Raw genomic sequence first — 27,014 nt, forward strand, 5'->3', positions numbered from 1 at the left:
GATTCACAAATGTCTAACTATTTAGACGGCATATCTGAAAATGATCCTGCCATGAACTTGTATATAAGGACATTTTTTCAGATACTGCATTTCAATGTCACCACATCCCTCCGCTTAAATGGAAGGAAAAGTAGGACCATATTCAATTTGCATGCAGGTGATGAACTTCAGAGGCTGTATTAAAGGATGAGCCAGGGTGGATTAATTTCCAGTCTTTGATATTCATTAACTCTAGCTTCAGAAAAAAATACAAGGAGATGACACAATTATACCCAGAGCTTTAGAGTCAAAGCAACAGTTTGACAAACACAAGTTCACAACACCAAAATAATTGATCAAGAAGGGGCTATGATGAGAGGTAAAAACAAAACAAAACAAAACAAAAAGCTTTTGATACAAAAAAAGCCATGCTAATGGTTGAGTTTAGAAGAGTCAATGCTGTTTCAAAGACCCTGAACTAGAAAGTTTACATTATTTGATAATAAATCCCTGTTCTCCTGAGTTCAACCCCAGCTTCAGATACTTATTAGCTGTGTGATCCTGGGCAAGTCACATAATCCCATTGCCTCAAAAATTTTTTTTAAAATCTTTGTTCTATAATTTTCTCATTTTATATAATGCCTCCTCTGATTCTCACACTTCTATCTAATGATCTCCTGCAAAACAAAACCTATAGGGGTGGCTAGGTGGCACAGTGGATAAAGCACCAGCCCTGGATTCAGGAGTTCCTGAGTTCAAATCTGGCCTCAGACACTTGACACTTACTAGCTGTGTGACCCTGGGCAAGTCACTTAACCCCATTGCCCCATTTAAAAAAACCAAAAACCAAAAAAACAAAACCTATATTTATCACAACATTTATGGAAGTCAAAATATAATGGTCATTTTCTTTGAAAAGAACAATAACTTTTAGCACTGTATTTATCTTTTGGTTACAGTGAAAAGAGGGCTAGATCTGGGTCTGAGAATATGGGTTCAAATCATAACTGTACCACTTACTACTATTTGTGTGCCTTTTCACTTCTCAGGGCCTTAGTTGTTCATTTGGAAAAAGAGGGGGTTAGACTAGATGGCTTCTAAGATTTCTTCCCACTCTAAATCTATGATTCCATGGCCTGTGGCTACTAGAAAACACAACCTAAGGTGGGAAGCCCTTTTGAGGTTTGTTTGGAGGAACAACAGGATATAAAAAAATTGCCATAAAACACAATGAACTAGGAGCATAAAAAACAGCTGAATGCTCACCTCAGGCTGTTCAAAGATTTCTGGGTCATAGTGCAGCAATGGTGGGAAAATGACGGTGTTATCTCCTTTTCGTAGATGGACTTCTCCATTTCCTAAATTTAGGATGACATCCTCTTCATTATTACGCAAAATGGCAGAAACTGAAGACATTCGTAAGGCCTCTTTAATGATGCTTTCTGTAGTAAGAAAAAAAATCAGCAACAATTAGTTATTCGATTATGGGTGTTTCTTAGAAGAATAACCTAGTTATCCATATACTGTTTGCCATAATGATCAATTTTAAAAACAAAATGTGTTTTCTTGCACATACCCTGCCAGGGACCAAAAGAGAAGAAACTCACGGAAGTAACCAGTGAAGAGTGGGAAGACAAGAAAGTTAAAGAGAATTTTTAGATGTCATTATCCCTCATACTTGGATACTTTTGTGTATTATGTCAGGGAGTATCATATGTGACATTGCTAGTTGGTTAGAAAGGATCATACAGCTCTAAGAAGTCCTTAGTTTGGAACAGTAGTCATTGAAGCTTCTGGGGGAATCAATGCATCCTATGAAATGTTGTTTTATCTCTGAAAACTACCACTATTTTTCAAAGCTAGATTAGCTGTTAAAGAAGCATCGAGGCCCTTAATAGCATAAATGCCCTTACATTAGTAGTAAAAAAAAAAAAAAAGCATGATTCATTCTTTGTTGGGAAAATACTTTAGGAGAAATCACATCATTCTCAGGACCTAGGTAAAATAATCAGGTTCTATCATGTCCTGGAAGACTCCAGAAACTGAACGTCCTTGCTTTCCCAGTGGCCTTCACCTTTTGCTCCTAGCACGACAGATTTTATGGCTAATTTCCGGCAATTTATCCTGGCAGTTTGAGGAGGAATTCCTTTGGGAATAATATGCATAATTTGCATAAATCATTCTGATAGCATGCATATCAGGATGTAGCTCCTGTCTAGGCCTGCATCTTTCTCTTCATAATCAAAACTGACTATTTTTCCTCCAGCATATATGGGATGGGGGCTGGAATGTAAAACCTGATTCCTTCTATCCATCAGTGCAAAAATAGCTCCAAATAGTTTATTTCTCACAAAATGATAAGTGGCTGTGTTTATAGTTTGCAATAAAACATATGCATGTACACACACACAGATTCTCTCTTTGTGACCAGTTAGCAAGGCTTTGTAGCCCACAGTACCTACAGGTTACTAATGTAAAGATGGGCACTTCATAGCAGAGTTGTGTCTGCATAAAAGATAACAAAGTTGGTTTCACTAAATATTAAATCTATGCCCAGCTTGCATAATAAAAAAGGGGGGTGAGGCTTGAATGTTTTGTCACAGGAGATTTTTCCTTAAGCGTGCATTTGTCTAAAGAAATGAGGCTGCGGTCAGCTCTGTGTGGCCAGGGTAGTGATTCGATGTGACGTACAATGAGGTTGTGCATATTCTTTTAGACTGCCTTCGTTACTATAATCAGGCAGAGTAAAATCCTCTTGTTGATGAGGAAGCCAGGGAAAAATAAACACACACACACACACTCCAACAACTTTGATTCCAGAACATGGCCTCAACTGCAGATAGCCACAAGGCACCTGACACGATGGATTTCAACTGGCAGCCCTGGCAACCAAACTTTCCAGGGTACAAAGGCAACACTCAGCCCCAATCGAATGCTGTCAACTTCCTTGGAAAACCCTGTAAGGGGATAATACCATTTTAGCCTGTTGTTGGGAAATGGTAGCTGACATATGTTCCCCCAACAAGTCCAGTAAGGAGGGTGGAGGAAGAAGAAAAGCAAAAGAATCCTGGTGTGTCTCTTGTGAGACAGCAGGTTCACATTTAACAACCCAGATAACACAGTCAGAGCCTATTGGACTACTTGCTCCCAGGAAGCATGACAGTCTGGGCCCACTGCGGTATCACAAATGACAACTGGGCAAGCATATCTTATGCAGAAGTTAATCACAATAATGGAGCACAAAGTGTGGCTTAGTGGTCAGATCGTAAATGACAAATCTGTCTTTCCTTCCAGTACCAGTTATGTGTGGAAGGCGAGCTTGGCTCTCGCTCTGAGCAATCATGCTGATAATCATTAGATGACAAAAGTAATGAGTCACATGATGATCAACAAAGGAGAGTGGAGCTTATGTGGGTCTGCGATGTCACATACACACACACACACACACACACACACACACACACACACACGATTCCTTTCCCTGAAAGCCCCTGTATATGTGTGCGTGGTGGGGAGGAGGGGGGCGGGCAGAAAAGTGCTAAGTTGAAAGAATGACAAGTGCCCAATAAAAGCTGCAGCATCGACTTGCAGTTGTCATAGTTCGGCAGATACCAGCCACTGCTACTGACAGACCAGCTGGGCAGCTCAAGAGGACTTCTATTCAGCACCATGAGGAACAGTAAATTATCTAGCACGGTAAAGCAACATCTGTTTCTGTGCTAGTGCCGAACAAACAAGGCAATTTAAAGCATACCAAGGGATAACCAAGCAGCAAATGAACATGACCCTCATTTTTCCCCCCTTCTTACACATGAGGTGCTAAACTTCCTTGTACAAGCTCCATATCATGGAGAAGCCAGGTTGCTTTTTGATAAGGTGTTGTCAGAGAGGGTTTTTTCTTTCTTTCTTCTTCTTCTTCTTTTTTTTTTACAGATTTCCAAAATGTAAAGAGAAAGCTCGTAGTATTGTTATTCTTAGAATCCTCCTACTTCTATCTTCACTTCTTTTATACCAAAGCTAGCACTTAGTTCTCAATTCACTCTATTTTTTTAAAAGAAACCCTGTTTCAATATACTTATAAATATTCAGTCTTTAAACCTAATTTGCTATACTTAGTTCGCATGCCTTCAAGCATTTGTCTTCCAATTTCCACTGAATAAATGCGTACTAATGAGAAATAGAGCAAGCTGCTGAGGCAAAACTGGGTGACTTGAGCCTGGCCTGCCACCAGCTTGTGATAGGCAGGGAAATTGAGTTAAAATGAAAAGTCTTGTCAGCTGAAATACAACATGGTAGCCAAACAACAAGCTGTCAATCATCCAGCCCAGACAAGGGATTGCAGGTAATAAAAGGTCATCAGGAATCATTAGTTCATTTGGTTTTCATTTGTAAGTTGATTTTAATTAAACACAATCTCTACCTTTAAATGTTTTACAAAACTTATTGTGCATAATGGATTGCTAATTTATACTAACATTTAGCAGGTAATGGGGTACTATAATTATTAGAGTGGATTACAGGAAAAATTGCTATCAAGAATGCAAATATTTTGATCATTCACACTACACATTGCAAGGTGCCAACAGTAGCCATGATGGTGATTAGAGGGAGGATGTCTATGCTTTCAGATGAACAAGACTGACCAACACATCACAGAAAACTGACTTCTGATATCACCTTCAATATTCTGATTCTCCATTGCTGCTTTCTCAAGCAGTCAGAAAACAGTCCTTTCATTCCTTCTCCTTGTACATAAAGTTGTTTTCTGAGTAGTTATGTCTTCTAAGCCCTTGGTGATATAGTAGAGCAAGAGAACTTCCCATGGGGACAGCACAGAAAGGCAGAAAAATAAAAGGAATACTGTCAGATGGAGATGCACATATCACTTTTACACTGAAAAGTTTCAAAAATTGGGTTTCAAAAACCGACAGATGATTTTAATTTACTACAATTCAGGACACCCAAAAATATAGGCTTAGGGTGCTGTACAAATAATAGCTCACATTTTTATAGCAATCTCAGGGTTTCAAAGCACTTTTCTTATTCCAACCCTGTGTGGTATAAAACATAAGTATTATTAGACCCATTTTACAGAGGATGAAACTGAGGCTCTGAGAGACTCAGTGACCTGCTCAGTGTAACATAGCTGGTATGTGTCTGGTGTGGGATTTAGACTCAAACCCATGCTTCATACACTTACGCCATGCTGTCTATGTGTGCTCATCTTTATTGTAAAATGAATATACTGTGATAAGCAATCTGTTCATTTTGACCATCTTAATGATTGGTATGGACTATCATACAATCTCTTCCACTATGAATGCCAATGGATATAGACTATGGGGCGGAAGATGGTGGAAAGGGCAACATCAGCTATGCTACTAGTTCTGCCACACATGTAGACTTAGAAAATATGAGTGAACAGATGTGCTATGATGGAGGTGGAATTCAGATGTGAAAGCATTTCTAATTTGTTGAAGAAAAACAAGTCTCCAATATAATATCTTAAATTGTGGTTGGCTTAAAGTAGGAACGTTCTCTGTTATTTATCTTTGTGGAATAGGTGCGTAGAATGGTATGGAACTTAACCAGATAAATTAAAAAAAATAATCCAATATTTAAATAATTTAGGTGGATTTTAAAATTAGAATTTGCATTATAATTACATAAAGTATGTTTCATCCTACATGTAGTATGGTAAGATATAAAATATCCTTCATCCTGCATGAAGCATATGTTAACTGGGTGTTATGGAGGCCTCTAGCAATGACCTGGCTCAAGCATAGATATAGCATTAGATTTACTGAAATATAGGACACTAAGCTGATCATTCCTTTATTCCTACATTCAATAGGTGTTTACTTAGTGCCTGCCATATGCAGGGCCTGCAGTTATACTAATACTTATGATCCCTGGACTCAAGTGACTTATTCAAATACTCAAATAGATATGTGATAGATCTCATCAATCTGGGAGTTACATCAAGTGACGGCAATTGCAACCCACCCATGCTTGTGATCCTGTGTGACTCTGGTCCTTGTCTTCCCAAAGGTTTACCATGGGGATTCACTCAACATGCTGGAAGAACTTCCTCAACTTCTGAAAGGTGCAGAGATGTTGAGGACCTTCAGACACTCTATTTGTGGATGGGGCTGTTCTGATTGCATCAAACCCCATTATACTACAAAATTTTCTTCAAGAGATCTATGATGGCTCAAAGCAATTTGACCTCTCCATCTATACAAGAAAGACCAAATGGATGAAGAATGCATATCGCCAAGATTTCTGGATACAGGAAGAACTGAGTTTAAATCTAGTCTCACACCCTTACAACCTGTGTAGCATTAGACAAGTCACTTGACCTCTATCTGCTTTAGTTTCCAATCAATTCAATTAAACATGGGCCTACTTTGTGCCTTATCTTGGGACAAGTACTACATTAGGCTCTGGTGATACAAATTTAATTCAATTCAATGAAGCAAGTATATATTAAGTGCCTTCTACATGACAACGACCAGGCAAAGATTCTTGCTCTCAAGGAGCTTATATTCTATTAAAAAGAAACAACATCTATTAAGATAATTCAGTACAAAAATGTATAGACTAAATACAAAGCAATTTCAGGTGAAGGGAGAACATTAACAATGGAAAGGTCTCTTGTAAAAGATGGTACCTGAACTGGACCTTGAGCTAATATTTTAGGCCCCTTAATATGTCCCCAAATGATTTCTGAAAGGGAAACATAATTTCTACTGTCACTATAGATATACCAAATACATATATGTATATATAATATATGCATACACATGCATATATGTATGTGTATATATTTATATATGTACTACAATCATTGATATACACATACCGTTAGAGCATATATGTGTGTATGCTGTATGTCTGTCTGTATTTCCCTCAAAAAATGAAACAAACCTTTCTCTGGGATTATATGCAAAATATAGGGAAGAAATACCATTTGTCTTCTGAACTACTGCTGGCAACAAATATAAGCTTCTTTCACATTAACACTTCCACAAACCTTAAGTCATGAACCAAGAGGCAAATTTCTAGAGACAAGTACCTTCATGTCTTTGGTCCTGCCTTTGCCTCTAAATCTGCTAAATGGTACTAAACATTAAGAAGTGTTATTTATGGTTATAAACATGTTTCTCCTCTGTCTCACTCCCTGGCTTGTTTTGCTCCTTCTAACTCTTAAAAAGCTATAGCCCTCAAGTCTATGTCCTTGATCTTTTCCTATTCCCTCTTTTAACAAAGGAATGAGAGCTAGGTGGCTCAGTGGATAGAGTGCTGGGCCTGAAGTCAGAAAGAATTGAGTCCAAATTCAGCCTCAGACACTTACTTGCTGTATGATTCTAGCAGGCCCCCTAACCTCTTTCTGTATCAGTTTGGCCAAGTGTAAAAAAGGTGATTTTAATGGCACCTACCTCAGGGTTGCTGTGAGGCTCAAATGAGATATTAACTAGAAAGTGCTTAGCACTATAACAATAACAAGCCCCAAATTAGCATTTAATATATGCTTATCCCATTCTTTTTGCCCTTTCTTCCCTCAACAAACATTTTCCCTTGATTATCTCATCTACTTCCATGGCTTAAATTCCCATCTCTCTAAATTAAGGACTTGCCAAACCTATACTTTCAACTTGGACTTCTCCAGCTACCTGCTAGACATCACTACCTGTTAAGTCTCTCAAACACTTTATAATCTTTCCATCTTTACTCCCCCAAATGTTTCTTTTTTAAACTTTTCTATTTGCATTGATACCATCATTCCCCCAGGTAATCCTTCCTAAAACCTTGTGGGGACCAATTTTTAATTGGGGAGTGCTAGCTAAGCGGCTCGCAATATGGGGGCAAAGAAGGAGACGGGCAGTCTCCCTCAAAACAGAACAAGATTTATTTTAACAAGAACGAACTTAAAAAAAAAACCACACAAACAGGATCAGTAGGATCAAGGGGAAGGAAATAAAATGGGGAAAGGGAAATTATAATACCTGAAAAAATACCACTGCCCAGGAATCAGCTGAAAATACACAACAGAACGCCTGTCGCTTTCCAGCTTCCACCTAGAATGCCCAATCCTCCTCCCCCAAACCTAGAAACACCCCACACAGTCCCAGCCAATGGGATGGCTGCTCTGACAGTCACATGACTGCCCTCACTAGGCTTCCAATCATTATAATTTTGCCAGGCCCATGTAGGCGTCGGTGAGTGGTGATGACTTGAGGTGCCAGAGCCCTGGCAAAGGCTACAGCCAGTGGGTGGTGCGCCGTGTGGTTTGCGGAGCCCCAGGCCAGTGCTCGCGGAGGCATAAAACCCTCAAATAACAATTAATTCTTTACAACCTCAAATCATCATTGATTTCTTCTTTTCACCCCATTAATTGCCAAATTCTTGTAATTCTATCTATTCTATATGTCTTGAATCCATCCTTTCCAATAAGATCCAAATTCAGAACCTCACTTACTCTTAATTGTCCTATTTCAATAGTTTTCTTGCTGGTCTCTAAGCCTCCAGCCATTCTCCACTCCATTCTGTTTTGCTTTTCCTCCTTCTTGGGTGATACCTATGATTTCATTGATGAAGAAAGTCCCTGTGAGGAAACCCTCTCTATTAATAAATATAGGCATCTGCTCTGTAACTTTTAGTCTTAGTTACCTGATACATGGAGAGGTTAAGTGAGTTGTCCATTGTCACACAGTCAGTATGTGCCTGTGGTAGGAACTACAGCCAACTCTTTCTGACTTCAAAGCCAGCTTCCTATCTAATATGCCATGGTGCTACTCAAACATTTTATTTACCATAGTTAAATGAATCTTCCCAATGAAGAGTTCTGATCATATCAATTCCCTAAAACCCTCCAATGATTCTCTAATACCTGACAAATAAAGCTCATATGTCTTATTTTGGCATTTGAAGACCTCAACTATTTGGATATAACCTATTTTGCTAGACTTTCTCCCATTATTACTCTCCATGTATTCTCTAGCCAAACTGGACTATTTAAATATATATACATATTTTTCTGTCTTCATTGATTGGCTAGCATTCTTTAGATTATTCCATCCCCCAATCTGCTTGTGGGAATTCTCCCCATCCCTTAAAGTCCAGCTTACATGCTTCTCCCTCCATGGTGCACCCTCATGAGGCTCTGCTACACCCCCAAATTTCCATCCCCTATCCCTTTTATTTCAAATGGTATTAGCAAAGATACTTTTTTGGATTTGCTACTCCAATTTCCTCACCACCACCTGGTTTTCAAACACACATTTGAACTGAAATCACTTTCATCAAAGTTAAATTAGCCATAAATTCGATGGTCTTTTCTCATTTCTCACTCCTATTAACCTTATCTGCAGCTTTTGATTCTGGGTATTCTTTTCTCCCTTGGCTTTCCATAACATTGTTCTTTCCTGGTCCTTGCCTCCTTTGGAGACCATCATCTACCTTCTTGGCATGGTTATTACCTAAAGTTCTTTCTTGAGCTCCTTCTCTTTTCTCTCTGCCCTTGTTCTCTTCAATATTTCCTTAGCTTTCATAGGATCAAACAACATTTATTTCTGTGCAGATGATTCTCAAATGTGTATATCTAGCCCTAATATCTTTCTTGAGCAGCTGGGTGTCACAGTGGATAGAGTACAGAGCCTGGAGTCAGGAAGACCTAAGTTTAATTCCAGCTTCTGACACTTAGTAGCTGTGCCACCCTCAGCAAGTCACTTAGCCCTGTTTTCCTCAGTTTCCTCATTTGTAAGAAGAGCTGGAAAAGGAAATGGCAAGCCACTCCAATATCTTTGTCAAGAAAACCCCAAATGAAGTCATAAAAACTCAGAAATGACTGAAATGATGGAACAACAAACAACCTCTTTTTCATGAGCTCCTTCTATGCACCATCAACTGTTTTATTGCTAGATATTTCCTTCTAGGTGTTGCATAACATGTCAGCTTCAAAATGTTCAAAACAGAATTTGCTTTACCCTCTAAACCTGCCCTTCTCCAAACTTCCTTATTGCTATTGAAGGAATTCTCCTGCCATCTCTCCAGTCACCCAGGTTTGTAAATACGAAGTCATATTTGACTTTTTTCTTTCTATCCCCCCTCCCTCACCTAATCCTAAATCTGAAAGGTCTTCAAGTCTTGGTGATTCTACCTCCACAAGAACTCTCATATCTTTCCATCATAGACATCCCCTTCATTAAGAGTATCATCCTTTCTTTCCTGGACTAACAGAATAGGTGCTTCTCTTTCCTTGCTCCAATCCATCCTTTTTAGAGAAACCAGGAGAATTTTCCAAAGACATGGGCTCGAAAACCTTTGCTGACTTCACATTGCCTATATCATAAAATTAAAATCTCCTTAGTCTGAGCTATATGACCTTAAACAATTTGGTTACAAAGGCAGGTCTACTAAAGCAATCCTTTATTAAGCACCCATCATGTGCCATGCACTGTGTCAAGTAAGGGGAAATAAAAAAGCGAAAAAATGCCTACTTCCTCTCAAGGAACTCATAGTCTAATAGAAGAGAAAACATAAAAATTACAAATGTACAAACAACACACACACACACCTACTTTCCCAGCTTTATTTCATATGACTCCACTTGAGACATTAGATTCTTGGCAAGCTTGAACAACAAATCAATTCCTCTTTCTACACATTCATGGAAGATATTCACCATTCCTGGAAGAAATGCCATCTTTACCTTTGCCTGTCTGAACCCTCATCTACTTTCAATTTTCAAGGTTTAGTTTTGGTGCCACCTCTTTCAAGATGCTTTCCGTGATTTTCCCAGTTGTTAATGCTCTCTTCTTTCAACTATCCTTGTTCAACATATATTTGTGTAGGTGATATATTTCTCTCCAATAGAGGACCATGAGTTCTAGGAATTACTGTGTTTCTCTCTTTCTATTCCCAGTATCTAGTACGGTGTCCTGAACAGTTGACACTTAGCAAAGGTTTGCTAAGTTGATAAGAATAAAGTTTTTCTGATCTCTTCAGATAGAATCACTTTAATCTCCTTAGGTACTAGTTACATATGACCTTCTATTATCTTTTGTTATCTATATCTTATTTCCCTGACTTGATGGTAATTTCCTTAGGGCAGGAACAATTTTTAAAATACATCTTTATATCTCTCCCCAAGCCTCACGTGCTTTAGGAACTCAATAAATAATATTTGTTGAACTATTTGATCAAGTTTTATTCTAACCTGGATGAAAAAACAAAGTGGAAATGTTTTATCCTAGAAGACACTACTTAACCAAACCATTTTGGTAGGAAATACATGGAGGACAACCATTTCCCTCTTCTTTTCATATATTGGGAATTGGTTAATGAGCAGGAATAAATTTGTAAAAACTGTTGTCCCTGTTTTATATAAGGAAAAATAAAGCTTCCAAACAAATGGAGTTCACCTTCCTAGAGGTATTTAAGTGGTGGGCGGATGAACACTTTTTAGGGATTCTATAGAGAGGCTGCTACTTAGGTATGAATGGACTGGACTTGAAGCCCCCTAAGGTGTCTTTCATTTCTACTATAAACCTTTTCAACACCTAGTAGGCAAGTATTCCTTTCTTTTTTCTCCAGAAAAGAACTGAGATGAAAAGCTAATACCAGTTTAAAACAAGTCTATGAAGGGATGGAAAAAACCCATCTAATCATTAGCAACTTAAGCTATAATTTCAAACAAATAGTCACATATCTTTTCAACCAACTATTTCATTTATAATTGTAATATTCCTATTGAATTATATTGAATTTTTTCCAGATCATGAAATTTCCCTTGGAAAATATTTCTTTATGATAATTCCTTAAGAATTACAAATTCCAAGCTGCATAGAACATATAACTTTAAGACTAGAAGTATTAGTACTATGTTAGGGAATAAGAAATGCATTTTGTATACAAATTGATCTTCTAAAATATTTTCTTCTTAAATTTAGAATATATAAAAACACACACATATATTTATTTATATAGTGTGTATATGTATATATACCTTTCTTGTCAATAAAGTTTAATGCTGTTTGGAATATATTAACTCTCTACCAGATGCTCAGAATCAAACAACTTAATAGGCATAAACTTTTCTCAAATAATTGCAAAGCTCCAATTTAGCTTTTTTGCATACCTTGCATAGTTAATTACCTAGGCCTTAATGTTTACATGCAATGAGAGTATCTACAGCTATAAACTACATAATTCATAATTGATGTAAATGGGTGTTATTATGTCAATTAAGCAGCTGTGTCCTCCACCTCTCAGTAAACAGAAATGAGTGATAAACAGAGTTTGGAGAGAGGTACCTTTTTCTCTTCATAACAGATAAATATAAATTACCTAGGTAGACCAAGCTGTCCAATTGTTCTCTGGTGAACTGGATGGTAAAATCAGGTTCTTTCTTTTGACCTGTTGACTGTAGCAAATGGTCAATTTCATCACGCAACACTGCAACAGCTTCTGGGTGCTGCAGAAGATAATACACTGTCCAGAATGTAGCTGGAATCGTGTTTGCCACAGAGGCCCACAGAAAGGTAAAATGATGTGCTGGGAGAAAATAAGTGAAAAGGAAGATTAATAGCGTTTATTACACTGATTAGATTTGCAGTGTGCTAATTAAAAGATGTTAGGACACAGACCCAGCCAAGGATCAGTGAATGCTAATGAGGACCAATAGGCTTCTGAAGTCTAATTTTCTGCTTAATGAGAATAGTTTAAAATGTAATGGGGGGGGGGGAGGGAAAGGAAAGGGTAAAGGGAGTAAATGCAGCTCAGTTATAATCTTTCTCATTATCACCATTAAGTATCTTGTTTTACCACCTCAGCAAAAAAAAAAAAATCAATTATCATAGACGGTTGTTTCAGAGTAAAACATTTTATCATTAGCCAATTAGAAAGAGCATAAAAAATTTCAAGGTCGCCATTTTGTCTTTTAATTTCAAAGGTCTATAGTAAATTATTTTATTTTAGACAAGTAATCACTCACAAGTTTCTTACCTCCTTTTTCATACTCCTGAAGCTCTGGAAATTTCTCAAGAATGGTTCTTCTAATTCTGATAACTTCTGATGTTTCCTGCATTTTGGACATGTTCTCTGATGAAAAATTTTGTATGAACTTTTCCCGAATATTCTTCACAGCTCTTAGTGACAAGGTAGGTAGGGGTGACAAAAGACTCAAGAATTCATTATCAAATTTGACAAAGTCCTCTTGTAATTCATGGATAATTTCACCCGAATTTGTGTCAGGATTCTTTCCATAGAGGGTTATATATGTGGCTTCAAATAGTATTGATGTACAAAACTTGAACAATTGAATTGTTTCCCCATTTTTGGCTTGTAAAAGTTGCTTTTTCATGACACCCTGCAGATTCTGCATTAGATTGTAACAAGGCAAGTCTAAAAATTTTGTTTGTAGATATTTATAGGATTCTTTCGCTGTTTTTAACACATCTGATTGAAGTGGGAGCTTGAAAACTTTGTGTGCTATTTTGTCTGCAATTTTAGCAAAAGTAAATTGTTTGTAGTTTTTTAACACCAATGGGTATTGAAATGGATCCAGTACAAAGGTAAAGTAGTTTCCTGAAAGAAAAAAATAGATAATTTCATGAGAATGCCTGAAGGTAGCAACAGAACTATATTAAAGGAAACTTGAATTTTTAGGTTAATTTTTATCAGAATTAGAAAGAATTCAATATCATAAAAATGAAAACATGCATTTCTTAACAATAAATTTCAAGTTTTTCTTAAAAAACATAAAATTTAATGGAAATAATTTAAGGAAAATATGTTACAACCAAATAAAAATAGAAAGAATAGTTTAGCATAACAATTTGAACACGGCTCAAAAAAATTTTGATACGTGAAATAATCCTGTCCTTTTTTTCCCCTCTATGACTAGCTCTTCCCCCTTAAACTTTTCTTTATGCCTTTTATTTAATTTCCTGAGAAAGAAATATGGTAAAGTGTAAAAAGGGAGCTATCAGGCCTCAGACTCAGGAAAAGCTTGATTCAAATTCTGCCTCTGATATACATTGTCTGTATGATCCTGAGTAAAGCATCCAACTTCTAAATGTCCCAGGATATATCCTTAAACTATAAACTGCAAAACAGCTTCAAATTTTCACTATTAAAAGGAGCTCTTTATCCTAGTGAAATCATAGCTTTAGTTGAAAAAAACATTTTCATAACAGATCAAATTCCTATAGCATGCTGAGGTTTGCAAAACACTTACAAATATTATTTTATCCTCATAACAACTATAGGGGGTAGGTGCCATTATTATCCCCATTTTAGAGTTAAGGAAACTGAAACAAACAGAAATTAAGTGACTTGCCCAGGGTCACTCAGATTCTGTGTGTGAGGACAGATTTGAACTCAGGTCCAATTTGAACTCTAGGACCAATAATCTGTACCACTGCCTATTCTGTTGAACGACTAACTAAGATAAGGACATAAAGTTAAAATATTTAACCTGAGCTAAGACAACTATTTTGGAAGACAAAACAGAACAGTTTTTAAGTAAAGAACACTTTATTTTCCCCCTCTGTGCTGATGATAGAGGATTCTGACAATACTCCATGTAAAAGAACCATTGTAAGTTGGGAGGGATTTAAGATATCTACTTAATTACTTCTTAATTTTAGAATTGAAGAAATTTAAGCCTTTAGTTGGGGATATACGAGCCATTCAAGCTCACATATCCATTAAGAACAAAAACCCAGGTTTTCTGATTCCCAGTGTAATGTCCTTTCCATTGAGGCATGTTGCTTCTCCATGCCAAATCACTCCTCAAAGGAATTTTCTGGTTATAAGTAACTATTAGTGAATAGGTATTATTCAACAATGGGCGATATTAAGACATTTTCTTATCCAGGGATATATTATTCAAGATAATAAAAACCAGGGCACCAGTGTAGCAAAAAAAAAAATTACTCACTTATTATCAACATTTCTTTTTAAATCGAGGTCCAAATACTCTCCCTCCCTCCCACATCAGTCACAGAAACTGTGAAGGTAAACAAACTGATACATTGAAATAATGCAAAACATAATTCTATGTTAGTCATATAGCAAAAAGGAAAGAAAAAGAAAGGAAAAAGAAAGAAGAAAGAAAAAATAAAGATAGAGAGAATATACTTCAATTTGCATTCAGCTCATCAGTCCTCTCTATGAAGGTTAATATTGTTTTGTTGTTGTTTGTTTGTTTGATCAAAAGTCCATTGAAATTGTCTTGGATCACTAAAAAGCAGACAAGTCTTAAATCAATCATCATTACAACATTGCTGTTACTGTACACAATGATCTCCTAGTTTTCACTTAATTTTGTATTATTTCATATAGGTTTCATCATTTTTCCCCTCTGAAATCACCCCCCTCATAATTTCTTAGAGTACAATAGTACTCCATCACAATTATATGCTAATTTGTTTATCCATTCCACAATTGATGAGCATCCCCTAAATGTCTAATTCTTTACCACCACAAAAAAGAGTGCCTGTAAATCTTTTTGTACATGTCCTTTTCCTTTGATATCTTTGAGGTACAGACCTATTAGTGGTATTGCTGGGTCAAAGGGTATACATAGTATGATAGCACTTTGGGCATAGTTCCTGGTTGTTCTACAGAATGGTTGGACCAGTTCTCAACTCCACCAACAATTAATTTGTGTACCTCTTTTCTCTCATCCCTTTTAGTACATGCCATTTTTGATTGGTGTGATGTTTTCCTTTACATTTTTCTAATCAATAGTGATATAGAGCATTTTTATATGACTATAGGGTGCTTTAATTATTTCTTTTGAAAACTGCCAGTTCATATCCTTTGACCATTTATCAATTGGTGGGTAGCTCTTATTTTTTATGAATTTGACTTAGTTCCCTAAATATTTGAGAAATGAGGTCTTTATTGAAAAATTTACTGTAAATATTTTATATTACATTCTCTATGGTGCTTTTTAACAAAATATACTTTCCTCAGTTGTCTCTTTTAATTAGATCTAGTTTTGCTTTTGCTTTGTCTGAGATCATGATTGTTATGTCCTGCCTTTTTTTAAAACTTCAGTTGAAGAACAATAGATTCTTCTCCTGTCCTTCATTTTAACTCTGGGTGTGTTCTTGTGTTTAAAGTGTGTCTCTTGTAAGAAACATATTTTTTGGATTCTGGTTTCTAAACCATTCTGCTATATACATCTATTTGATGGGTGAGCTTATCACATTCAAATTCAGTTAAAATTGCTGTGTATTTCCCTCCACCCAATTTTCTTCTGTTTATCCTTCCCGCCTTTATCCTGTCCTTTCTCAAGTCTGTTTCAATTTTGACAACTGCCTCCCTTAATTTGCCCTCCCCTTTTTCATCCCTCCTCCATATCTCTTATCTTCTTCCCCTCCTATTTCCTTATTGGGTAAGACAGATTTCTATATCCAACTGAGTGTTACATATATTCTTCCCTCTTTGAACCAATGAGAGTGAGGTTCAATATCAGTCATCAATGCCCTTGTTTTACACTCCATTATAAAAACTCTTCTTTGCATGCCTTTTTTATGTGAGGAAAAATTTCCCCATTCTACCTTTCACTTCCCCCTTCTCCCAGTGTATACTTCTTTCTCGTTATTTCATTTTTTTTGAGATCATCCCAACATAACCAGCTCACACACCTGCCCTCTGTTTATGTAGATTCCTTCTAATTGCCCTAATCATGATAAAGTTCTTAGCAGTAGCAAGTTTCCTTTATGATATAGGGATATAAATAGTTTAACTATATCAAGTACCTTATGATTACTCTTTCATGTTTAACTTTTTATGCTTCCCTTGAGTCTTCTGTTTCAATGTCAAATTTTCTATTTAGATGTATGATTTTCATTAGGAATGCTTGGAAAATCTCTATTTCATTAAATATCCATTTATCCTCAAAGGATTATACTCAGTTTTTCTGGGTAGGTTATTTTTATTCATAATCATAGCTCCTTTGCCTTCTGGAATCTCATATCCCAGGCCCTCTGCTTCTTTGATGAATTTCAGGTGGTACAATAAAACTTAAGTCATCTCTCCTCAATCTATTTTCCAGTTCAGTTGTTTTTCCTATGAGATATTTCACATTTTCTTCTATTAAAAAAATTTTGACTTTGTTTCCTGACATCTCATGAAGTCATTAGCTTCCACTTGCCCAATTTTAAGTATTAATGAATTTTTTTCTTCAGTGAGCTCTTGTGCCTCTTTTTCCATTAGATCAATTTTGCTTTTTAAGTTACTAATTTTGTCAATTTTTTTTTCCTTTTCTACTTGTTCTATTCTGTTTTGTATGGAGTTAAAGTTAACGGTAGCCACAGCCACTCCAGGGCCCACCACTGGTGTTGCTACTGAGTGTGCTCCAGCCTTTGTATTGATGACCTTAGTTGTCTTAAGGAGGAAGGATATTTCATTCTGAGTTTTTGTTGTTTCTGCAACTCCAAAAATTTATTTAAGGAATTATTTTAAGGTTTTCTGGAGGGGATGGTTGGGAAAGTTGTGCTGAGTTGTTGCCTCTAATAATGCCATCTTAGCTCTTCATTGCAGGGAAGATAATGGATCTGGCCCTAAAAAAAATGGGCCAAGGTGTAATTGTTAAAAATGTAGGTAAAATACAGGTGAATTCAGGAAATATATGCAATGAAGTTCAATTCCAGTAACATACTTCTTGGAGAATATATGTTTTGTAAAATTAGTTAGTCCATATTCAGTCAGTTCTGTATATAATCAGTTATTCCTAAATTAGGTGAGTTCCTTCTCAGTGGAAGTAAGCAAGACTAGGCAAAGACCTGACAAGAATGTTTTAGTGAGAATACTGATATCAATGGAGAGAGATCTGATAGATATATAATCTGGCTTTTACAATTCCTTCCAACTCCCAAATCCTATGCTTCTAGCTATTCAGTTTCTGAATGATTCTGCAAATTATATATCCTTCCTCTTCTACATTCTCATCACTTTTGGAGGAAAAAAAAGAAACAGGTTAATTTTTAATCTACACATTTTAAAATAATCAGATAAATTAAGACAGAAATCTATTTAGAAGCCACTTAATAATGAATTATTTTCAAAAATATATATTTTTAATTTTATGATTTATAAACATACCTTTATTTTTATTTTTTTAAAATTTTGGACTTAAGTGCAAAATGAGAAAAGAATAAAAAAGATTGGCATGTACATAGCAGATATAAACTTAAACTTTTAAATTGTTGTATGAGGCGTATAAAGTTGTTACTTGTCCATAGGCATTGCTAGAGTGTCAGAGGCAGGATTTGAACCCAGAACCTCTAAGTCCAGCACTTTGTTCTATAATCATGTGAATAGGCTTTCACCTGCTCCCTGCCCTCCACCTCAAAATTTTGTTGTTTAAAACTCTAATGACTGAGACCTAAGGATTCTGGGTTTTTTTCTTTCTCAATCCTATTTAAAATGATTTTAGCATTAAAGAATTTTGTCTTGCCCATTATCTTTCTCACTGAAATTTGATCAATTTCCCTTTAGAGATGCAGGGTTTTCATTGGCTTCTTTTTACAAGTAGATTTTAGAGTGTTAATAACCCTAAAGATGTTAGCTGGCTTTCCAACTTTGAATCTGCAGTATAAACAATTTAAGTTATGTTTTAAAAAATTAATATTAATTTAAACCATCTGTCCACCATCTGCTAATCTGAGATGCAAAATCAAAGTTTCTTTGTGATCTTTAATCAGACAGTTAGCAAAACACATATACATTCATATAATGAATTTAAATTTCTTCTAGCAAGGAAAAGAAGCTAAAAAGTTAGATTGAGAAAGAATAAGTGTAGTGTTAACATATTATAAATTGCTACTAGAGAGAATTTCATGTAGATCAGGAAAGTGTCAAGCATCATTATTCCCAATGTTGATCTCACAGAGAACAGAAAACAGATCTTGCTGTATTCTGAATGTGGAAGTATGCTATCATCAAGTAAGGAATTATAGAACACTGATTTAAACAATCTCAGAGTTTGTATCTGACAAACATTAACCACCAAGAAAAAACATCTTCCAAAATTAAAAAAGAATAAACTTCAAAGTCACCAAAGCATCAAGAATATGTCTATGACTAACAAAGAGAGAAACAGGGCTGTAAAAAGTAAGAAGTAAGGGTGTGAAGAGTGATTTTCTGCTCGTCAATATTTTTGTCCTTTTGCCTTAATAAGAGTTTCTTGAGACTAGATTTGTCATATTATAATTTACCTTGTACACCTTAATTTCTTCCCAGGCCTATCTCTTCCTGAAAGTTTATTCATGGAAATGATTCTGGAAAGATGGCAGTATAATGTAGAAAATCATCTGGCTTTCCAAAATTCTCCCACAAACAATTTAAAATAATGCCTCAAAGTGAGCTTTAGAGAGTCAGAAATAATTAAAAGTTGGTGTAAAAGAGTTGTCCGACCTAAGATAACTTGGGAGGATGTTAGGAAAACCTGTATTCCTGGGATGGTGGTCTGACCTGATTGAAGTGCAGACACCTCCAGGAAGATACCTCTAATTCAACAAATAAGTCCTAAGGGCAGCTGTGTCTGGTGGCAGCCTCATCTTCAGAAAGTTTTATCCCATGGGAAGTGGTAGGGGTCACTAAAAGGAGAATATGCACCAAAATGCTAGAGCATCAACATTTTTTCCCCATAAAAGTATTTTATTATTTTCCAGTTACATGTAGAGATAGTTTGCAACATTTGTTTTTATAACATTTCTAGTTTCAAATTTTTCTTCTCCCCCCTCCCCAAGACAGCAAGTAATCAGATATAGGTTATATATATACAATCACATTAAACATATTTCTGCATTAGTCATACTGTGCTAGAAGAATCAGAGCAAAAAGGAAAACCTCAAAAAAGAAAAACAAAAAATAGAGATACTATGGTTCAATTTGCATCTAGATTCCATAATTCTTTTTTTGCCCTGGAATTGGAGAGCATTTTCCATCATGAGTCCTTTGGAACTATCTTGGACTATTGTATTGCTGAGAAGAGTCAAGTCTATCACAGTTGATCAACACACAATGCTGTTGGAATATCAACATTTTTAAAAGAAAAGCTAAATGGATTACAGGTAGAAATAGAAAGCAAACCTATAATAGTGGGAGACTTCAACCTTGCCCTCATGGAAATAGGAAAATCTAAACAAAAAATAAGTAAGAAATAAGTCAAGGAGATAAATAGGACTTTAAATAAACTAGATATCATAGATATCTGGAGAGAACTGGATGGGATTAGAAAGGACTATTCATTTTTCTCAATGGAGCATGGTGCCTTTACAAAAATTGACCACATATTAAACATAAAAACTTTAGAATTAAAAGCAGAATTATTAAATGCCTCTTTTTAAGATCATAATGCAATAAAGTTACATTCAATGAAAGACCACAGAAATATAGATTAAAAATTAATTGGAGACTAAATAACAGAAGGTTAAAGAATGAGTGAGTCAAAGAACAAATCATAGAAACAAATAATTTTATTGAAGAGAATTATAATAATGAAACAACATAAAATCTACGAGATGAAGAAAAAACATTAATCAGAGGAAAATTATATCTCTAAATCTTTACATTAATAAATCAGAGAACAGATCAATGAATTGGGTATGAATTTTTAAAAAAAACTAGAAAAAGAACAAATTAAAAAATCTCTAATTAAATGCCAAATTAGAAATTCTAAAAATTAAAGTTGAGATTAATGAAATTGAATGTAATAAAACAATTAAATTAATAAATGAAACTGAAGGTTGAGGAAAACAACTTAGGGTTTATGAAAAAACAATAACATAGTTAAACAATTGGTTAATATTATTTTTTTTAAAAAGAGAGAAAACCAAGTTATTAGGATCAAAAATTTAAAAGGGTGAATATACCATTAATGAAGATAAAATAAAGTAATTATTAGGAGTTATTTCACCAATTATATGACAATAAATTTAACATTAAGTAAATTGGAAGAATATTTATAAAAATATAAACTGCACCAATTATCAGAAGAGGAAATAGAATAGCTAAATAAATCTATTTTCAAAAAAGAAACTGAACAAGCGAGAGATGAACTTCCTAAGAAAAAAAACATAAGGACCAGATTATTCATAAGTGATTTCTACCAAACATTTAAAGATAAACTAATTTTAATACTAGATGAATTATTGGTAATAGGAAGAGGAATCCTACCAACTCCTTTAATGAAAAAAATATGGCATTGACACCCAAACTAGGAAGAGCAAAAACAGAGAAAGAAAATTCTAGACAAATTTTACTAATGCATATGGATGCAAAATTCTAAATAAAATACTAAGACACTATAACAATATATATATATGTAATATAATATAAACTATAAATTGTGACCAAATGGGATTTATACCAGGAATGAAGGGATGGTTTGACAAAAGGAAAATAACACAGTTGATTATGTTAATAGAAAAAATAACAAAAATCATGATTATATCAATAGATACAGAAAAATCTATTGACAAAATACAACACTCATTTCTATTAAAACATTCCAAAGCATAGCTATAAAGGGATTTTTCTTTAAATTATATGAATCATCTACCTGAAAACATCAGCAAGCATTACTTGTTATGGAGATAAGTTAGAAGCCTTCACCATAAGAATAGTAGTAGAACAATTATTCCCATTATCACTAGTATTATTTAATATTTTATAAGAGATACTAACAATAGCAATAAAAGAAGAGGAAACAAAATCAGAACATGTAAATAGGGAATACAATTATCTCTTTTTTTGCAGACAATATGATAATATACTTGGAAAATCCTAGAGGTTCAACCAAAAGGCTAGTTGAAACAATCATATTAGCAAAGTAGTGGGATATAAAATAAACCCACATAAATCATCAGCATTTCTATGTATCACAAACTCCTGCAAGAAGAGATAGTAAGAGATACCCCATTTCAAATAACCATAGACAGCATAAAATACCCAAAAATATACCTGCCAATACTAACCTGGGAACTACTTGAACATAATTATAAACACTTTAGATAAAAAATAAAGTCAGAATTAAATAATTGAAGAAATATTAATTGTTCATGGATGAACAGAGCCAACATAACAAAAAAGAAATTCTACCCAAGCAATTATACTAATTCAATGTCATCCCAATTAAATTACCCAAAAAATATTTTATTGAGATGGAAAAAAATAATAACAAAATTCATTTGGAATAGCCAAAGGTCTATAATATCATAGGAATTAATGGAAAACAATGTAAAGGAAGGAGGTTTAGCATCACCAGAAGTTAAACTGTATTATAAGATGATAATATTTTAAACTATCTAGTACTTACTAAAAATAGAAAGGTGGGGGGGGGCAGAGCCAAGATCGCAGAGGAAAGACATTAAACCCACAGGGCTCCTGATACAATCACCCCCAAAATAGCAATAAAAGAACCCTTGGGGCAGAAAAACACACAAAAAAATGGGCTGAGAGTTTTCTCCAGCTATAGATAGATTTCAGGGGGCCGTGCTGGGCCATGAATAAAGCCTAACCCTGCAAGCAAGCTGACACGCAGGACACCCGCCAGAGGAATTTGCCCCAGTGCCTCTGAATTGGCTGTAGCACCCGTGTCTTCTGAAATCAAGTGCATGAGTTGGACTGAATGGCTGGCCCGGGTAGGGGTGGGGGTGGGGTGGTAAGTGCAGAGGTATCAGTAGATACCCCACCCCAGTGGGCAACCAGGAAGAAATCCTGAGTGGCAGGAGACCCAGGTGGGGGAGGGGAGCAGGGGAGCAGTCTCATCGGAAACTGAGAACCACACCACAGAAAGCCTGAGGTTATCTCCTGACCTGAGAACAGGCCAGGTGAGATTAAAGCCTGCCCCACCTCAACCCAAAACACCTGGGACCCTCAGAAGCTGAGAACATGAGTGGAGTTGAGAAGCAGCACCCCCCCACCCTACCCCCCAATGGAGAGTTTTAAATCAAATGAAAGTGAGGCCAGGCAGGCTGAGAAGAAGCCCAACCATCCCCTGGCCCATGCTGTAACTTGAACAGTGTGTCCTGGAAGCAGCACCACACTTTAAGAAGGAGTTAAAAGCCAAGAAATAGTAAGCCAGGATGAGTAGGCAGAGAAAGCAGAAGACCATTGAAAACTTCTTTGGGGGTAAGGTAGACCACATACAACTTCAGAAGAAGAAGATAATAACAGGGTCAAAGCTCCAACATCCAAAGCTTCCAAGAAAAATATGAATTGGTCTCAGGCCATGGAAGCTCTCAAAAGGGACTTTGAAGAGAAAGTAGGAGAGATAGAACGAAGATGTAGAGAAAGAGAGGAAGGAATGAAAAGAGAAATGAGAGCAATGCAGGAGAGTCATGAGAAAAAAGTCAACACCTTGAAAAGCCAAATAGAAAAGGAGATAAAAAAAAAACTGTCTGATGAAAATAACTGCCTAAGAATTAGGATTGAACAAATGGAAGCCAGTGACTTTATGAGACACCAAGACACAGGAAAGCAAATCCAATTGAATGAAAAAATAGAGGGCAATGTGAAATATCCCCTTGGAAAAACAGCTGACCTAGAAAATAAATCTAGGAGAGATAATTTGAAAATCATTGGACTACCTGAAAACCATGACCAGAACAAAAGCTTAGACACCATTCTCCAAGAGATTGTGAGGGAAAATTGCCCTCATATTCTAGAAGCAGATGCTAAAATAGAAATTGAAAGAATCCACCGATCGATCACCTCGTGAAAGAGATTCCAAAAGGAAAACCTCCAGGATTATTATAGCCAAATTCCAGAACTCCCAGGTTGAGGAGGAAATACTTCAAGCAGCTAGAAAAAAGGAATTTAAATACTGTGGAACTCCAATAAGCATAAAGCAAGATCTAGCAACTTCTACATTAAAGGACCGGAGGGCAGGGAATATGATATTCCAGAGGGCAAAGGAACTGGGATTTCAGCCAAAAATCATGTACCCAGCAAAACTGAGTATAATTTTTCAGAGGCAAAATTGGGATTTCAATGAGAAAGAGGTCTTTCAAGCATTTGTGATGAAAAGACCTGAACTGAATAGAAAATCTGACTTTTAAATACGAGATCCTGGAGAAGCATAAAAAAGTAAACAGGAAAAAGACTTCATGAGACATATTAAAAGATCAAACTGTTTACATTCCTACATGGGAAGATAATACTTTAAAATCATAAGAACTATCTCAGTAAGTAATTCACAGAAGACAGGGCTGAACTGAATATGAAGGGATGATATCTGTAAAGCATTTTTGTTCTGTTCTTTGTAGGGCAGACAAGGTGCGGTGTCTTATGTCTGGGGCTGGATTTGGTCTTGGGGCCTCCTGGGTCCAGGGTTGGTGTTATGTCCACTGTGCCACCTAACTAATCCATGATAACATCATTAAAATAGGGTTGAGGTGTAGGAGGAATAAACTGGGGGAGGGAGAAGGGAAGAGATGGTCTGGGGAGAGGTAGTTCACATGAAGGAAACAAGAAGAAAGCTGATGGAGGAGAATAGAAGAGGGGGAAGGAGTTGGGGAGTGAGTGAACCTTAATATCATCAGAATTGGCTCAAAAAAGGACTAACATACATACTCAAGTAGGTATAGTAATATATTTTTGCCCTGGGGGTGGGAAGGGAGACAAGGGGGGAGGGGAGAAGGGAAGGAGGAAAGGGCATATTGGGGGAGAGAGCAGTAAAAAGCAAAACACTTAAAAGGAAGATGAAGATGTTCTGCATTACTGAACCAGTATGACATATTCAATTGCTTGATCTCATAGGGAGGGTTGAGGAGGGAGGGAGGAAGAAAAACTTACAACACAAAATTAGCTCAGGGACCCTGATCTCATTGGAGTGGGCTCATGGAGGGAATAGTTTTCATATCCAATTGGGAGGAGCAATCTATTTAACCCTGCAGGAAAATAGATGGGGAAGAGGATAAGGAAGGAAGGGTGAAAAAAGGGAGTGCAGAGCAAGGGAGAGGATAGTCAGAAGTAAAACACCTCTGAGGAGGAATAGGTAAAAAGAAGATAGACTAAATGTCATGGGAAGGAAGTGGAATGGAGGGAAATAAATATGATGATTGATTATAATGGCAAAACGTATGGTACCTACTTTGCTGGGCTTTTATGAAGAAAATTCTCTGTCAAGCTTAAGGTACCATATAAAGGTTATGATGAACAGTATACTATCAGAAAAACCTGAAAAGACCTACATGAACTGAAGCAGAGTGAAATGTACTATATACAAAATAACAGCAATAGTGGGGGATGATCTGCTGGGAAGCATGTGGTTATTTTCAGCAACGCAATTATCCAATATAACCCTGAAAGACTTATGAAGATTGCAGCCCATCTGAAGAGAAAGGACTGATAGTATCTGAAAACAGATGGAAACACATTTAAAATTTTTTTTTTCATTTCCTCTTTGACAATTCCTTAATCTGAAGTTTTGGTTTTTTTGACTGTTTTCTCTCACAACTAGCTAATATGGGAATTTTTCCATGACTACACATGTATGACTTATTTTGAATTGCTTGAGTTCTTATAGGAGGAGGTTGGAAATGGAGGGGGGAAGAGAAGTTGGAACACAAAGTTTTTTAAAAATTGATGTTAAAATTTTGTTTTTACATATATTTTGGAAAATAAAATTCTATTTAAAAACAAATAAAAATAAAAAGGAGGATAAATGGAACAGAGTAGATATATAATACAAAGCAGTAAATGATTATGGCTTTGTGTTTGACAAGTGTAAAAATTTAAACTTTTGGCATAAAAAGGCACTATTTGGTAAAAAAAAATTGGGGAAAACTAGGAAGCAGTCTGACAGAAATTGGGTATAGATGAGTATTTTACTTTATTTACTAAGACAAAGTCAAAATAGATACATGACCTAGATATAAAAGCAGATACAAGTAAATTAGAAGAACATATAACATACTACTTATCAAACTTATGGATAGGAGAATAATTTATGAATAAACAAGAGATAGCATTGTGAAACATAAATGGATAGTTTTGATTACACTAAATTAAGAGAGTTTTGTACAAATAAAACCAATGCATCCAAGATTAGAAGCAAAGTAGAAAATTAGATAAAAATATTGACATACAGTTTCCGTTAAAGATTTTACATCTCAAATACACAGAGAATTTTGTCAAATTTATAAGAATATACTCATTCTTCAATACATAAATGGTCAATGAACATGAGTGGGGAAGTCACTTAACCCTCATTGCCCCGTCAAAAAAAAAAAAAAGACTCAAGAGAAGCACAAAATGGTAAAATGGAAAGAGAAAACATAAGGGATTAAATAAGGCTATACTGTTTACAATTCTACATGGGAAGATGATATTTGTAATTCTTAAGAACTATATAACTTTTAGTGTAGTTAGAAGGAGTTTACAAAGACAGAGGGTGTGTGTAAAAGGTGACTGAGGAGATGATATAAAAAATTCAGGGGATAGAAAGAGGATTATATTGGGAGCAGAAGGAAGAGGTAGTATGAAGTAAATTATCTCACAGAAAGAGGCATGATACACCTACTACAATAGAAGGGAAGATGGAAAGTTGGGCTGTGGGCATCACCTGACCCTTACTCTCATGAAAATTGGCTCAAAGAGGGAATAACATACACAATCAACTGGATATAGTCATCTATCTATCTTATGCTACAGGGAAACAAGAGGGGAAAGGATTTAGTAAAGGCGGGGGAGGCACTGACAGAAAGGAGGGCCGATTGAGGGAAGTGATGGTCAGAAGCAAAACACTTATAAGGAGGAAAGCGGTGAAAGAATATATGGAATAAATAGGAGGTAAAATAGGATGGCGGAAATACAGTTAGTAATCATAACTGTGAATGTGAATGGGATAAACCCTCCCATAAAATGGAAGTGGATAGCAGAGTGGATTAAAAAACAGAATCCCACAATATGTTGTTTACAAGAAACACACTTGAAGCAGAAAGACACACAGAGAGTAAAGGTAAAGGATTAGGGCAGAATCTTTTACACCTCAGCTAAATTTTTTA

At 35.9% G+C, this 27,014-nt stretch overlaps 1 protein-coding gene across 1 annotated transcript in view; it reads right to left on the reverse strand.

Annotated features, from left to right (window-relative positions):
• The window catches only part of LOC122735759 (cytochrome P450 7B1), a 287,183-nt gene that overhangs the window by 13,163 nt on the left and 247,006 nt on the right, over positions 1–27,014 (reverse strand). Inside the window, exons 3-5 of the mRNA XM_043977516.1 lie at positions 12,988–13,569; positions 12,331–12,537; positions 1,246–1,421 (exon numbers count right to left, since the gene is read on the reverse strand). Of these exons, the coding sequence (XP_043833451.1) occupies positions 1,246–1,421; positions 12,331–12,537; positions 12,988–13,569 (965 nt within the window). The remainder of the gene's footprint in view (positions 1–1,245; positions 1,422–12,330; positions 12,538–12,987; positions 13,570–27,014) is intronic.

The sequence above is a fragment of the Dromiciops gliroides genome, chromosome 1 (assembly GCF_019393635.1).
Source record: "Dromiciops gliroides isolate mDroGli1 chromosome 1, mDroGli1.pri, whole genome shotgun sequence".
Taxonomy (NCBI): Eukaryota; Metazoa; Chordata; class Mammalia; order Microbiotheria; family Microbiotheriidae; genus Dromiciops; species Dromiciops gliroides.